This window comes from Orcinus orca, chromosome 9 (assembly GCF_937001465.1).
Source record: "Orcinus orca chromosome 9, mOrcOrc1.1, whole genome shotgun sequence".
In the NCBI taxonomy this organism is placed as follows: domain Eukaryota; kingdom Metazoa; phylum Chordata; class Mammalia; order Artiodactyla; family Delphinidae; genus Orcinus; species Orcinus orca.
In genome coordinates, this window is record NC_064567.1 from 75,591,180 (window position 1) to 75,607,293 (window position 16,114).

The following is a 16,114-nucleotide window of genomic DNA, read 5'->3' on the forward strand; positions in this document are numbered from 1 at the left end:
TTGGCAGCTGGATGTATGAGTTTCAGAGTTTAGAGTAGTGTTCCAGGTGGAAGTATATATTTGGGAAAGAGCAGCACATAGATAGTATTTAAAGCCATGAAACTACTTAGTACAGACAGAGAAGATGATTCAGGACTGATCTCTGAAACAGTCCAACATTTAGAGGTTGGGGAAATGAGGAGAAAGCAGTGAAGGGGAGTAAAAAGGAGGAAAAGCAGAAGAGTGCTGACAAGAGCAGTCATGTGTATCAAACACTGCTCCAAGGTCAAGTAAGGTGAGGAAACTAACCCCTAGATTTCGCAACAAGACAATTACTGGTGACTCTGAAAAGAGCAGTTTCAGTGGTAGGTATTAAAGCTCATATGAATAGTTCAAGAGAGAATGCAGGCAAAAAAAAAAAAAGGGAGGCATGGTTTTGTAATAAAGGAAGGGGTACTAAGAAAAAGCTAGAAGTGAATGTGGGGTTAGGAAAGTTTCTCTGTTTCATTTTTTAAGATGGGGAAAATAACAACATGCTTATATGCTGTGATGTGTGGGAAGATCTAGAAAAGGAAAAATTAATGGAAGGGGACAACCGCTGGAGCTAAGACCTTAAACAGAAAAGACAGGATGGGATGCAGTACACAGGCGAAAAGACTGGCCTTTGGTAGCAAATGATTAGCTTCTCCCTACTAAGAGGGGGAAAAGGCAGAGTACAGTGGTCCCTCAGTACTCATGAAGGACTGGTTCCAGGAGCCACCCCAGATATCAAAGTCCATGGGTGCTCAAGTCCCTTATATGTACAAGTCCCATATACATCTGATCCACAGCTGGTTGATTCATGGAGGTGAAACCTGCAGATATGGACAGTCAACAGTACATGGAATGCTACGCTTAGGAAGGGCAATTGAACAGCATGCTGGATCGTTTACGGTCTCTCTAACTCAGCAATTTTGTTTGCAGAAATTTACCTCTTTAGGAAATAATCATTCTAAGTATAAAGACTTAGCTATTAGAATGTTATACTTTAAAGTGAAAAATTGAAGGCATCATAAAAGACCAATAATCATTGGCTACTACTAGACTTTTTTGGCCTAAAATCCATTCAAGGAAAAAATGTTTAAAGTTACACCAAGCAGTAACTCAGAAAAAACTTAACTTTTCTCACTGGTACACAACCTAAAACTTAATTAAACCAATTTTAAATATGAAATATATTTTAGGATGTTTTCTCTTAACATACTTCATGTATTTAGCTTCAGAAGGATAAAACTCTATTTCAAAAGACTAATAGCTAATAAATATTTTTTAAAGTTCAACTTCACCAGCAATCAAATAAATGCAAACCGAAACAACAACAGGATATCATTTTTTACTTACAGAATTAGCCACATCTTTAAGTTGGAAACTGTGGAGGCAGGCACTGTCACATATTGCTGATAGGATCTACATTAGTATGGCCTCTCTGGACATGCTCTCTTGATAGCATGTTTCAAAAGTTTCAATGACATATATACTAGAAATTCTACTTCCAGGATTTTTTTTTTTAATTTATTTTTGGCTGTGCTGGGTCTTTGTTGCTACACGTGGGCTTTCTCTAGTTGCAGCAAGCGGGGGCTACTCTTCGTTGAGGTGTGAGGGCTTCTCATTGCAGTGGCTTCTATTGTTGTGGGGCATGGGCTCTAGGTGCACGGGCTTCAGTAGTTGTGGCATGCGGGCTCAGTAGTTGTGGCATGCGGTCTCAGTTGTTGTGGCTCGCAGGCTCTAGAGCATAGGCTCAGTAGCTGTGGTGCACGAGCTTACTTATTCTGCGGCATGTGGGATCTTCCCGGACCAGGGCCCAAACCCATGTCCCCTGCATTGGCAGGCAGATTCCTAACCACTGTGCCACCAGGGAAGCCCCTACTTCCAGGATTTTAACTTAAAGAAATAATGATGGTTCTGCATAAAAAGATGTAGTGACAAGGATATTAACTGCAATACTATATACGACGAAACTAAATGCACTCCAAAAGTACAATAACTGGGTTAACACACTATACTAACAATGAATTCTATTTATTTTAGGAAATGATGCTATAGAAGGACAGTTAAAGACGTGCAACAATGTTCATTATACAGTATTAAGGGAAACAGTTACATGTATATTATGCTTCCATTTTAATTTAAAAATATTCCTATGTACAGAAAAGGCTGAAAGCTATCCATCAAAATGTTAATGCTTCTAGCAGTTGCTCCTTAAATGTAAGATGAGTGACTTAAGCTTTCTTCTACTTTCTACTTTTCTGTACTTTCCAACTATTCTACAATAAATACTTATTTTCCAAATAAGTTAAAAGCAGTAATTTGGGGAGGGACAGACTCTTATGGTTTCTTAAATGAGGCATCAAATAGAATTTTTAAAAACTGTGTCTAATTACAGGTACATTTGGGTGGAAGTAATTCAATTTTTAAAATATTGGCTCTTTATGACTATTAGGATAGTTTAAATCTTTCTAAAAAGAAAAACTCCATGGTCTGTAATGCTAACTGGGTTATGACTAGGTTGAATTGATATTTCCTTTCTTGTTTATATAACAAGATGGTAGGAATCCTTTAGTATACAAAGAAGAGGAAGCTATACATATATGTTTGGATTAGTGCATCAAAGAAAGAGGAAATTGCACAAAAAAATCAGACAAAAGTGGCTAAGCAGCTGGGGACACAGAATATAGGTCATTAAACTCATCCTGAGGGCACCAGATGAGAAGGCTTCATTATCATCTCTGTTTAAAAGCACTGTAATAATTACTACAGTCTCTTAGGTACGAAAAGAGAAAAATCTGTATTTACATTTTTCTTCATATTTTAATTTAAATTATTTCCTAAATCGCTAAAAATAGCCTTTCTAACTGCATTCTGATGACCAAACTCCTCTCTCCAACTGTCATCTTGTTCTTTAATTTCAGACTTGAGGCCCACTCTGCACAAACTAGCTGTGTGACTATGGCCAAGGTATTTAACCTCTCTGTGTTTCAGTTTTCTCATTTAAAAATAAGGACAGTGGTGCTTACCTCACTGGCTTCTGAGGAGATTAATGAGTTAATAGAAGTAAATGACTTAAAACAATGCTTGCTATATAATAAACATGCAATAAATGGTATTGACATTTTTACTAGTATTGTTTTGAACTATCCGTTATCTTCACAAAATGTCCTATAATCCAAACATATCCCAAAACAGTACAATTTTATGCCTGTTAAAAACATCTTCTTGGTCTATTTCTTTTCTAGATCTAATGTAACAGACTTATCCCTTTTCCCAAGGGATCTACTTACTTAAGTTAGAAATCTTTGTACCATAATACTCTATTCCTCCTTCTCCTTCATCACCTAAAATATCTTCACACTCCTAGCTCTGAAATCATAGTGACTTCTCTTACTAGATGGTGATTATCGTGGATACAGGGATTGCATTCCTTTTCAGAAGTTCACAGAGTTCCTATAGTCTTGACATGTATGTATCCCTAGGAAAGTTTCTTTAGGCACTCAATAAATGTATCTTGGGTGTGTGTGTATGTTTGTGTGTACATATACATATATTACATATATACATATATTACTCACTCTATCTCCCTTACAGCTTTGGCCTGATCATAACATTTCAGAAGTATATAAAGAGAGGGGAGCAGAGTCAAGATGGCAGGCTAGGAGGACGCAGAATTCGCATCTCCCGCACAACTAGGGCACCTACCTGGCACCGGTGGGGGACCACAGACACCTAAGGGGACGGGAGGAACCCCCAGCGACTGGGTAGGACATGGGGCCTGGGTGGAAGGGACGGGGGAGGAGAAGTGGAGGCGGGAAAGGACTGGCGGCCCTGGACTGGCGGCCCTGAGGGGCGGCTGGGGGAGGGGAGGAGTTCCTACACCCAGTGGGACCCACCCACGAGATGGGGGAGACCCTGGGGGAGACAGTGGGGGAGGGGCGTGAAGGAATGGAAGGGAACGGGGCCAGGCTTTCCCTGTCCACTTAGGCACCGGGGAGCCTCTTGGGCTCCCGGGCCTAATGCTCTGCCCTCGGAGCCTCCCTCCTGCCCGCAGAACCCAAGCCCTGTCCCTACACCCCCACCCAGGGCCTTACCTCTACGCTTGGAGACCCCTCAGAGACCCCCTCCAATGTGCTGGGCCTAAACCCCACCCCCACGTCCTCACCCAGGACCTTACCTCCAAACTCTGGAACCCCACACGCCAGAGGCCCTTCTTTGGACGTGCTATTTCTCCCCTTCTGGGCGGGGCCTAAGCAGAGGCCCTGCCCTACACTTGAACGTCGCCAGCCTAGGCCCTGCCCACAAAGTCTTTTCCAGCTGGCGTGGGTCTTGAGCCTAGACCCTGCCCCACACTGAAACATCAGGCCTCACGCTGAAATGTCACCCCCCACCTAGGCTCCGCCCCACCCTAAACCCCACCCCTGCCTATGTTCCAAACCCTGCCTGAACTCTGCCCCACTTAGTCAAGGCTTTCTTTTTTCTTCTTTTCGGTTGGGGTTCTATTTTACCCTGTTGTTGATTCATTTATACTTTTATTTTTTCTAATAAATCTTTTATTTTTCTAATTTTATTGTATTCTTTACACTTTGTTACTGCTCTGCTCCTTTTGGCTTGTTCCCCCACTTTTCTTAAATTTATTTATTTATTTGTTTATTTTCTTTTTTCTGTTGTGGTTTTGTTTTACTTTGTTGAAGTTGTTTCAATTATATTTTTATTTTTTCTAATATATTTTTTATCTTTCTAATTTTATTTTATTTTTTATTCTTTGTTATTGTACTGCTTGCTTTTTTTTTTTTTTTTTTTTTTTTTTTGCCACACCATGCAGCTTGCGGAATCTTGGTTCCCAGGCCGAGGGTTGGCCCGAGCTCCTGTGGTGGGAGTGCCAAGCCCAAACTGCTGGACTAACGGAGAACCTCAGACCCCAGGGAATATTAATTGGAGTGAGGCCTCCCAGAGGTCCTCATCTCAGCACCAAGACCTGGCTCTACCCAACTGCCTGCAAACTCCAGTGCTGGATGCCTCAGGCCAAACAACCAGTAAGACAGGAATAAAGCCCCAACCCAACCATCAAAAAAAACAAAAACAAAAAAAACAACTGAAATGACAAAATAATATGTTACAGACGGAGGAGCAAGGTAAAAACGTACAAGATCAAATAAATGAAGACAAAATAGGCAAGCTACCTGAAAAAGAATTCAGAGTAATGATAGTAAAGATGATCCAAAATCTCAGAAACAGAATGGAGAAAATATAAGAAACGTTTAACAAAGATCTAGAAGAACTAAAGAGCAAACAAAGTGATGAACAACACAATAACTGAAATGTAAAATACTCCAGAAGGAATCAATAGCAGAGTAACTGAGGCAAAAGAACAGATAAATGAGCTGGAAGATAAAATGGTGGAAATAACTGGTGGGGAGTAGAATAAAGAATGAAAAGAATTGAGGATACTCTCAGAGACCTCTGGGAGAACATTAAACGCACCAACATTTGAATTATAGGGGTCCCAGAAGAAGAAGAGAAAAAGAAAGGGACTGAGAAAATATTTGAAGAGATTACAGTCAAAAACTTCCCTAACATGGAAAAGGAAATAGTCAATCAAGTCCAGGAAGCACAGAGAGTCCCATACAGGATAAACCTAAAGAGAAACACGCCAAGATGCATATTAATCAAACTATCAAAAATTAAATACAAACAAAAAATATTAAAAGCAGCAAGGGAAAAGCAACAAATAACATACAAGGGAATCCCCATAAGGTTAACAGCTGATCTTTCAGCAGAAACTCTGCAAGCCAGAAGGGAGTGGCAGGACATATTTAAAGGGAAGAAACTACAACCAGGATTACTCTGCCCAGCAAGGATCTCATTCAGATTGACAGAGAAATCAAAAGCTTTACAGACAAACAAAAGCTATGAGAATTCAGCACCACTAAACCAGCTTTACAACAAATGCTAAAGGAACTTCTCTAAGAGGGAAACACAAGAGAAGAAAAAGACCCACAAAAACAACCCCAAATCAGTCATGAAAATGGTAACAGGAACATACATATCAAAAATCACCTTGAATGTAAATGGATTAAATGCTCCAACCAAAAGACACAGACTGGCTGAACGGATATAAAACCAAAATCCTTATATATGCTGTCTACAAGAAACCCACTTCAGACCTAGGGACACATACAGACTGAAAGTGAGGGGATGGAAAAAGATATTCCATGCAAACGGAAATCACAAGAAAGCTGGAGTAGCAATACTCATATCAGATAAAATAGACTTTAAATTAAAGACTGTTACAAGAGATGAGGAAGGACACTACATAATGATCAAGGGATCAATCCAAGAAGAAAATGTAACAATTATAAATATTTATGCACCCAACAAAGGAGCACCTCAAAATACATAAGGCAAATGCTAACAGCCATAAAAGGAGAAATTGACAGTAACACAGTAATACTGGGGGACTTTAACACCACACTTACACCAACAGATCATCCAGCCAGAAAATCAATAAGGAAACACAAGCTTTAAATGACACAATAGACCAGACAGACTTAATTGATATTTTTAGGACATTACACTTGAAAGCAGAAAAATACACTTCTTCTCAAGTGCACACGAACATTCTCCAGAATAGACCACATCTTGGGCCAAAAATCAAGCCTTGGAAAATTTAAGAAAATTGAAATCATATCAAGCATCTTTTCCAACCACAACGCTATGAGTTTAGAAATCAATTACAGGAAAAAAACTGTAAAAAACACAAATACATGGAGGCTAAACAGTGCGCTGCTAAACAGCCAAGAGATCATTGAAGAAATCAAAGAAGAAATAAAAAAATACCTAGAAACAAATGACAACGAAAACACAACGATCCAAAAACCTATGGGATGCAGAAAAAGCAGTTCTAAGAAGGAAGTTCAGAGCAATTCAAACTCACCTCAAGACACAAGAAAAATCTCAAATAAACAATCTAACCTTACACCTACAGCAATTAGAGAAAGAAGAACAAAGAAAACCCAAAGCTAGTAGAAGGAAAGAAATCATAGAGACTTCACTGGTGGCACAGTGGTTAAGAATCCGCCTGCCAATGCAGGGGACACTGGGTCAAGCCCTGGTCTGGGAAGATGCCACATGGCACGGAGCAACTAAGCCTGTGCACCACAACTACTGAGCCTGCACTCTAGAGCCTGCAAGCCACAACTACTGAAGCCTGCGTGCCACAACTTGAAGCCCGATTGCCTAGAGCCCATGCTCCGCAACAAGAGAAGCCACCACAATGAGAGGCCCAGGCACTGCAACAAAGAGTAGCCCCTGCTCGCTGCAACTAGAGAAAGCCTGCGCACAGCAACAAAGACCCAATGCAGCCAGAAATAAATAATAAATAAATACAATTTTTTTTAAAAATTCAACACCCATTTATGATAAAAACTCTCCAGAAAGTGGGCATAGAGGGAACCTTCCTCAACCTAATAAAAGCCATATATCACAAACCCACAGCGAACATCATTCTCAATGGTGAAAAACTGAAACCATTTCCTCTAAGGTCAGGAACAAGATAAGGATGTCCACTCTCGCCACTATTATTCAACATAGTATTGGAAGCCCTAGCCACAGCAATCAGAGAAGAAAAATAAATAAAAGGAATACAAATTGGAAAAGAAGATGTAAAACTGTCACTGTTTGCCGATGACATGATACTATACATAGAAAATCCTAAAGATGCCACCAGAAAACTACTAGAACTAATCAATGAATTTGGTAGGGTTGTAGGATACAAAATTAATGCACAGAAATCTCTTGCATTCCTATACAGTAACAATGAAAGATCAGAAAGAGAAATTAAGGAAACAATCCCATTTACCATTGCAACAAAAAGAATAAAATACCTAGGAATAAACCTACCTAAGGAGGCAAAAGACCTGTAATCAGGAAACTATAAAACACTGATGAAAGAAATCAAAGATAACATAAACAGATGGAGAGATATACCATGCTCCTGGATTGGAAGAATCAATATTGTGAAAATGGCTGTACTACACCCAAAGCAATCTACAGGTTCAATGCAATCCCTATCAAATTACCAATGGCATTTTTTACAGAACTAGAACAAAAAATTTTACAATGTGTATGGAAACACAAAACACCCTGAATAGCCAAAGCAATCTTGAGAAAGAAAAACAGAGCTGCAGGAATCAGGCTCCCTGACTTCAGACTATAAATACTACAAAGCTACAGTACTCAGGACAGTATAGTACTGGCACAAAAACAGAAATATAGATCAATGGAACGGGATAGAAAGCCGAGAGATAAACCCACGCACATATGGTCACCTTATCTTTGATAAAGAAGGCAAGAATATACAATGGAGAAATGACAGCCTCTTAAATAAGTGGTGCTGGGAGAAATGGACAGATACATGTAAAAGAATGAAATTAGAACACACCCTAACACCGTACACAAAAATAAACTCAAAATGGATTAAATAAGGCCAGACACTATAAAACTCTTAGAGGAAAATACAGGCAAAACACTATATGACATAAATCACAGCAAGATCCTTTTTGACCCATCTCCTAGAGTAAGGGAAATAAAAACAAAAATAAACAAATCGGACCTAACGAAACTTCAAAGCTTTTGCACAGCAAAGGAAACCATAAACAAGACGAAAAGACAACCCTCAGAATGGGAGAAAATATTTGCAAATGAAACAATGGACAAAGGATTAATCTCCAAAATATATAAGCAGCTCATGCAGCTAAATATCACAAAACCAAACAACCCAATTCAAAAATGGGTGGAAGACCTAAATAGACATTTCTCCAAAGGAGATATACAGATGGCCAACAAATACATGAAAAGATGCTCAGCATCACTAATCATTAGAAAAATGCAAATCAAAACCACAATGAGGTATCAGCTCACACTGGTCAGAAAGGCCATCATCAAAAAATCTAGAAAAAATAAGTGCCAGAGAGGGTGTGGAGAAAAGGGAACCCTCCTGCACTGGTGGTGGGAATGTAAACTGACACAGCTACTATGGAGAACAGTATGGAGTTTCCTTAAAAAAACTAAAAATAGAACTACCATATGACCCAGCAATCCCACTACTGGGCATATACTCTGAGAAAACCATAATTCAAAAAGAGTCATGTACCACAATGTTCATTGCAGCACTATTTACAATAGCCAGGACATGGATGGAACCTAAACGTCCACTGACAGAAAAATGGATAAAGAAGATGTGGCACATATATATAATGGAATATTACTCAGCCATAAAAAGGAAGAAAATTGAGTTATTTGTAGTGAGGTGGATGGACCTAGAATCTGTCATACAGAGTGAAGTAAGTCAGAAAGAGAAAAACAAATACCATATGCTAATGCATATGTATGGCATTTCAAAAAGTGGTACTCATGAACCTAGTGGCAGGGCAGGCATAAAGACACAGACGTAGAGAATGGACTTGAGGGCACAAGGGGGGAAGGGTTAGCTGTGACGAAGTGAGAGAGTAGCACTGACATATATACACTACCAAATGTAAAGTAGATAGCTAGTGGGAAGCTGCTGCACAGCACAGGGAGATCAGCTCGATGCTTTGTGACGACCTAGAGGGGTGGCATAGGGAGGGTGGGAGGGAGGCACAAGAGGGAGGGAATATGGGGATATATATGGGGATATATGTATACATATAGCTGATTCACTTTGTTGTACAGCAGAAACTAACACAACACTGTAAAGCATTTATACTCCAATAAAGATGTGAAAAAGAAAGAAGTATATAAAGATCATTATTCTATTTGGGAAGTCAATTATGCAAGAAGATCTTCAGAATAGATTTCATCTGATTAATTTTCAATGCTGATGAGATTATGGAAAATCCGTAACTCTCACAAAATACTGGTAGCAGGATAAATTGATACAACTCTAAGAACAGACTTTAAGAGCCACAAAATTTTTCACTGTACTTACCTGAATAATTCTATAAATGCACAACAGAAACAAAAGGAAAATTTATTTGCACAAAAATGTTCATTATTCTTTTCATTATAATGGAGATAAATGAAAAACAATTTAAATAATGAATTATAGTTTTGTAATCTCAATGGACTATTACAGAGCTATTAAAGTTATTATATTGACTACAGCAGTAGAAATACACGCTATTTTTTAAAAACTATATTTACACTGGGATTACAATTATGTAAAAACTATATATTTATATATACACTAAAAACACAACTGGAGTTTATATTTTTGAATGATCTCTGATACTGAAATAAATGTTTTATAAAAAGTAGTTTTAATCAGATGAATATATTGCACAAGACATTCAATTATAAATTAAGATTTCAATAACATATTTCAAAATGTCAAATACCTTTGGGTAAACTTCAAATATGGTGTATAGTCTATTACAGCAGGAAAGTTGCCATCTAATCCTTCTCCCTTCAGGCAGAAGCTAAGACAATAGACAGTAAATATATTAATACATTAAAATTTAAATCAAAGTGTTATAAACAATCTCTTGTTAGAGACATTTGTTTCATCAAATTGCAGGTGAATTTCTTATTTGTAATTTAAATGTGACTTGTTATAAACACCTCATAAAGATATTCTACCTTCCATATCAATAACAAAAGCTTGTATGAGTTAATAACACTGTTACATAAATATATCATGCAAAAGTAAAATTTACTGAGAAATCTGTTCAAACATTATTTATTTCATACTATCCTTGTCTTTACTAAATTCTTAAGACATCGCTAGAGAATTTTCAGATGAAGCCTTGTTGTTCACATTTACAAATTCTCAGGTGATACTTAATATCTCCTAAAAAGAAAATCTCCTAATTAGAAAAAAATTCATGGGGCTTCCCTGGTGGCACAGTGGTTGAGAGCCCGCCTGCCAATTCAGGGGACGTGGGTTCGAGCCCTGGTCCGGGAAGATTCCACATGCCACGGAGCAGCTGGGCCCGTGCGCCACAGCTGCTTAGCCTGAGCTCTGGAGCCCACAAGCCACAACTACCGAGCCCGCCTGCTACAACTACTGAAGCCTGCGCACCTAGAGCCCGTGCTCTGCAACAAGAGAAGCCACCTCAATGAGAAGCCCGTGCATTGCAAGGAAGAATAGCCCCTGCTAGCCTCAACTTGAGAAAGCCCACAAGCGGCAACGAAGACCCAGTGCAGCCAAAAATAAATAAATACAATTAATTAATTTAAAAAAAAAGAAAAAAATTCATATATGAACCACTACCTTCTGGTTTCTTTGGGAAATGTGCCTGTTGAAATACTTGTTCTAATATGTTAATATCAAGGGTGCAGTATGTATTTTTCCAGAATTGACTAAGGAAAGAATCAAAGTGGCAACATTTTACATGGGTTTTCCTTCATTTATAGAAACATTACTAATGCATCTTTAAGACACTTTCTCTCTAAACATTATCAGTGGGTTACAATAAGCCAAGAGTTTAGATTCTTAACCCAGGTTTTTTTTTTCCCAACCAAAAACTAAATGAAGTTGTAAAGTATTTGGACAGAGCCAGCAACATGCCATGTAAAAAGTTAACACCCTTAGAGGGATCATAAAGACAACCTTCAAAACTGCATCTATCACATTCATCATAAAGAATTAAGCTAATTAACCCAATCCCACTTATCAAATTTTAAATAGAGGAAAGTTACACTTACAAAGTGAAAAGTATTTTGAAAAAGAAGTGAGTTACTAGAAAAAGTTAACCTCAGTGAAACTGGGTAGCATTATTTTTTAGTTCAAAAAATGAACTAAAAATGAAAACTAGATTTTCATTTAAGTTTTATACTTATTTGTTAACATTCTTGTGATATATTTTAAGTGATATATTTAAGTGATATATTTAATGATATATTTAAGTGATATATTTCAATAAAAATATAGGGCTTCCCTGGTGGCGCAGTGATTGAGAGTCCACCTGCCGATGCGGGGGACATGGGTTCGTGCCCTGGTCCGGTAGGATCCCACATGCCGCGGAGCAGCTGGGCCCGTGGGCCATGGCTGCTGAGCCTGCGCGTCCAGAGCCTGTGCTCCGCAACGGGAGAGGCCACAGCAGTGAGAGGCCCGCATACCACACACACACACACAAAAAAAATATATATATATATGTGTATATATATACACATATATATATACATATAATACTTCCTTCATTCTCATGTTTCAGTTCTTATTCTAGACAAACCTTTTACTTTTAGTACAATGTAAAATCTTAGATCAATTAAAGAAATGCAAAAGGATGCTGCCATCAACCTAAAAAGAACTTACAATGTCCATTTTTAGTACTTGTAATCTTATTCTGAAATCAATTCATCTTGTTGATAATAAAAGCAAATATTAACAAAATTTTTAATATTTTAGATACAAAACAAGAAACATAACATACCTAAGATAGCCTGTCAATATCCTCTTTATCTCACCACATGAGACAATGAAAATCTTTCTGGATTTGAATCTTCTTTTAGTGTATTTCTTTTTCATTTTAAAGCAGTAGTTGAAAAATACTAAGAGATGAGATCCAAAACCTTCCTTCAGTGCTACCAGAGCGCATGACTTCTCTGCTTGGCAGGATGTGGTCCAAGCTTTCTTTTTACCCAAACTACAGAGCAAGGTTGTCAGTTCATTCCCTAAGTTTGAGACAGCCTCTTTTTTGGGAGCAAACCTATTTAGAAAACTGATCTCATTCGAAAGGGAACAACATAAATCAAATCAATATCCAACAGTGTGCTTTACTTAGAAAACTGAAAGAAAAGAATCATAAGTGGAAACTATTATGAGGTAGAATAACTTTAAGTCATAATGCATATAGTTAGATGAAATACCTGAAATCAATAGCATTGAGTCCAAGCAGCATGCCAGCAAGCATATTTGCTTCCTCACCCAAGACAATTGCTCCATCTTCATAAAATCTCCTAAAAAATGACATGGGTGAACACATAAATATTAAAAACTGACTGAAGTTTCATCTACAGAAATCACTTAGAGCCCAAGCTCAAGTAGAAAGAACTAAATTTTATTTAATTTGTCACAACAAGAACAAACTTGGATCACTCAAGTCTTGCAGATACTTAGGAAAAAAAGCTGCCACTGTAACAAAGAAAATCATTCTAAGTGCTTATACCTCTCTTAAAAAGAATCCCCAAAGTGACTCATTCAAGGGGTCTACAGTGTCTAGCATTTTTCTCTAAGAGTGAAGCAATATAAATGTCAACTGAAAGGTGGTAAATTCACAGTCATTTATACTGGTCTATTTTCAATACTAGGTAGATTATTATTCTATACATAGAACAAACACAAACACACATTCTGTTTTTCTGTAATTCCAAAGGTTATTAACTAAATTAAGAACTAGGAAGGTGTGATTAATAGTAATTTATGATAACCTTTAACACTACAATACTAATAGGGCAGATGGGCTAGCAAGGTGGCTGCCTATGAAAAAAAAGTATTCATCATATCTTTGACAAAAAGTGAATATGAATCTATTTTGCTAATTCCTTGAAAGCTTTCTGTTTTGATCAATGTTAATTTTTAAAATACTAAAGTTTTATTTTAAAATATTTAAAATAAATATTTTGAAAAAAATATTATTTAATATGGGCTTAAGGTATTTTTCCACAAAAGAATGTAAGATCATTGAATTTACTTCTTTTTAAGAATAATAGTATGCAAAAACTAGTTTATGTCCAGTAACAGGGATAATTAAATTATTATAACTATCTATATTACACATAGTCAACACCACTCTGTAACACCCCACTAACTAAAAGGAAAGTTTCTTATTAAAGGAAATTTGTCTTGCTCTTTTCCATATCCATGAGTTTATAAAGGCTGCATGTAAAGTTTATAATACTAGCATCAATACTGAAACAGTCCACAGTTTACCAAATACTTTTACAATCATACTATTTAATAATTGCAAAGCCCATGAAGTAAATGCTGAAGGAATTGTCATTCATTTCAAATTCACCACCAAGAAGTGAGTCAGGTTAAAACAATTTGCCCAAGCTTATGTGGATAAACTTATCAAGGAGGAAAACCAATCCTTCTTACTTTAAGTTCTGCATATTTTCTATTAAACCATAATACTTCTTTTAAAACAAAAATATTTAAAGAGAATTTAACCTCTGTTACGGACCTTAAGGAATTTTACATGAATAAAAAGTACAAAGAAAAATAAAAGACTCTTTACCCCCTGACAGATGTAAGGCTGCCAACAAACATGGTGGGAAGACTAGCTTGGATTAGATGTTTTCTGTTTCCTTGGAAATATGGGAATTGTTTTCATTCATTTACATAAAAGGAGAAAAACTAAAAGTTCCAGCCTAACAAAGATTAGTAAAATAAATGGAAGTAATTTCTACATATTCAACCGAGGTGTTCCACAAAAAGGTAATCTAAGATATATAGATTTGTCTAAAAGATATTTAGACAAATCTATATATCTGAGATCTTGTCTCTGCCCCAATGGCTAAATCGGCCGTTGATTGAATATTTTATCAACTCCTGGAAGAACTATGATTCCAGTGGTTCTAGACCACCACATTCTATGGGACACAGGTGTTTGTTCTGGCTTTTGACACTGGCAATCACCCATTATTCCTAGTACTTCCCTATATAAGAAAAGGTATACTTTTATTTGCTACCTTGAGCCCACCATGTTTTAAAGTACATTCTAGGAGTCAGATCAAAACTATTCTTGCTTGTTTCCTAATGTTAATATTATATTAGGAACTAATGAAAAATACCTAAAACAAAAACTAACTGGTTTTTAGAAAAAATTTTAAGCCTAAAGGTCATTTATGTGTGTGTATATCATATTGTTTTACTGAGGTTTTTTGGCTTTTGTTTTACTACTGATTTTTTTAAGCTAACCTATATAAGTGAAGTGCTTGCTATACGTGAAATCAATAATTCCACTCAAATAAAACCAAGCATGAAGCATAATGCTGCAAAGACCTGATTTAATTTAACAGTTTTCACTGCAACAGAGGGGAAGGGAGGAAAAATGGAAGAGGAAAGGCTAGTTAAGAGAATTGTCCATTGTATGCTGAACTTTTCATTATTAGTCCTGGTTAAAAAAACAAAAAATTTTCAGTAAATGTACTTCTAACTTTGAGATAACAAATTTTTAAAATAACAATATTTAAAAGAATACTAAGTGATCTGCAAAAGATTATATTTCTATCATTTAATCAAAGAATTAATCAAAGACAACACACTCATTCATGTATATTAGAGAGGTAGAAGCTATTAGGAAAAATTTATTTTATATTCCCTTAATCAAACCAACATATCAATAATTTTGACTGAAAATCTGATTCTTGTTATCAATATTTTCAAAGACTTCTAAAGACTGTAAGCTTTCAATTTCTTCATTTTATCTCATAGAAAAATTGGAACATTAATAAAGTTTGCTTATATAACCAAGATTATGTAACCAATGAGCCAAGAGCAAAGCCTAAGATGACTAATCCAATAATAGTAAGGTATATACTAAAAAAATTCCCTTTTTTGTTGAAAATATTTTTTGTTCTAAAGAAAATATTTTTATGAGCAGGATCTAACCAAAAGAGCATACTGACTTGCAAAAATGTATTATAAATATTGAAAGTACCAAGGTGAAAAATATATTAAATACTTCTGTTTAAAGATTTATACAGTAGACTATATCTTTAAAGAAGTTTTGTATTTTAGAAGCAAAGGAAAACTGTGAGCAACTATTTGATATTACTGTGGTCTGGAAGAAAAGCTCCCACTTTCTATTAGGTATACTCTTTCCAATTATTTGTATGTTGACTAGAAATATATTAGAAACTAGAAAAAGTATTTAAAATAATACCCTAATAAGAATAATACTTTTTATTAACACATATAATTTAATTTTCGTTGAAATATGTGTCTATAATGCCATCCTTAGTGTTCATTCTGAAAGACTATTTTAAGGCCTTTCAGGTACTTCAATAACAAATATCCTTTGGGTGGGATCCAAAGTGAACAACCAGAATAGATGATGTTGATATTGCACAATATCATGCTTCAAAATTTCCTTTTTTGAGTCATAAGTTATTCCACACA

At 36.5% G+C, this 16,114-nt stretch overlaps 1 protein-coding gene across 8 annotated transcripts in view; it reads right to left on the reverse strand.

Moving 5' to 3' along the window:
• Positions 1-16,114, reverse strand: part of RUNDC3B (RUN domain containing 3B) — a 147,844-nt gene that overhangs the window by 51,259 nt on the left and 80,471 nt on the right. For all 8 annotated transcript variants that reach the window (XM_049714905.1, XM_049714906.1, XM_049714904.1 and 5 more), the window contains 2 exons: positions 12,859-12,948; positions 10,386-10,466 (listed from right to left, as the gene is read on the reverse strand). In XM_049714905.1, coding sequence (XP_049570862.1) covers positions 10,386-10,466; positions 12,859-12,948 — 171 coding nt within the window. The remainder of the gene's footprint in view (positions 1-10,385; positions 10,467-12,858; positions 12,949-16,114) is intronic.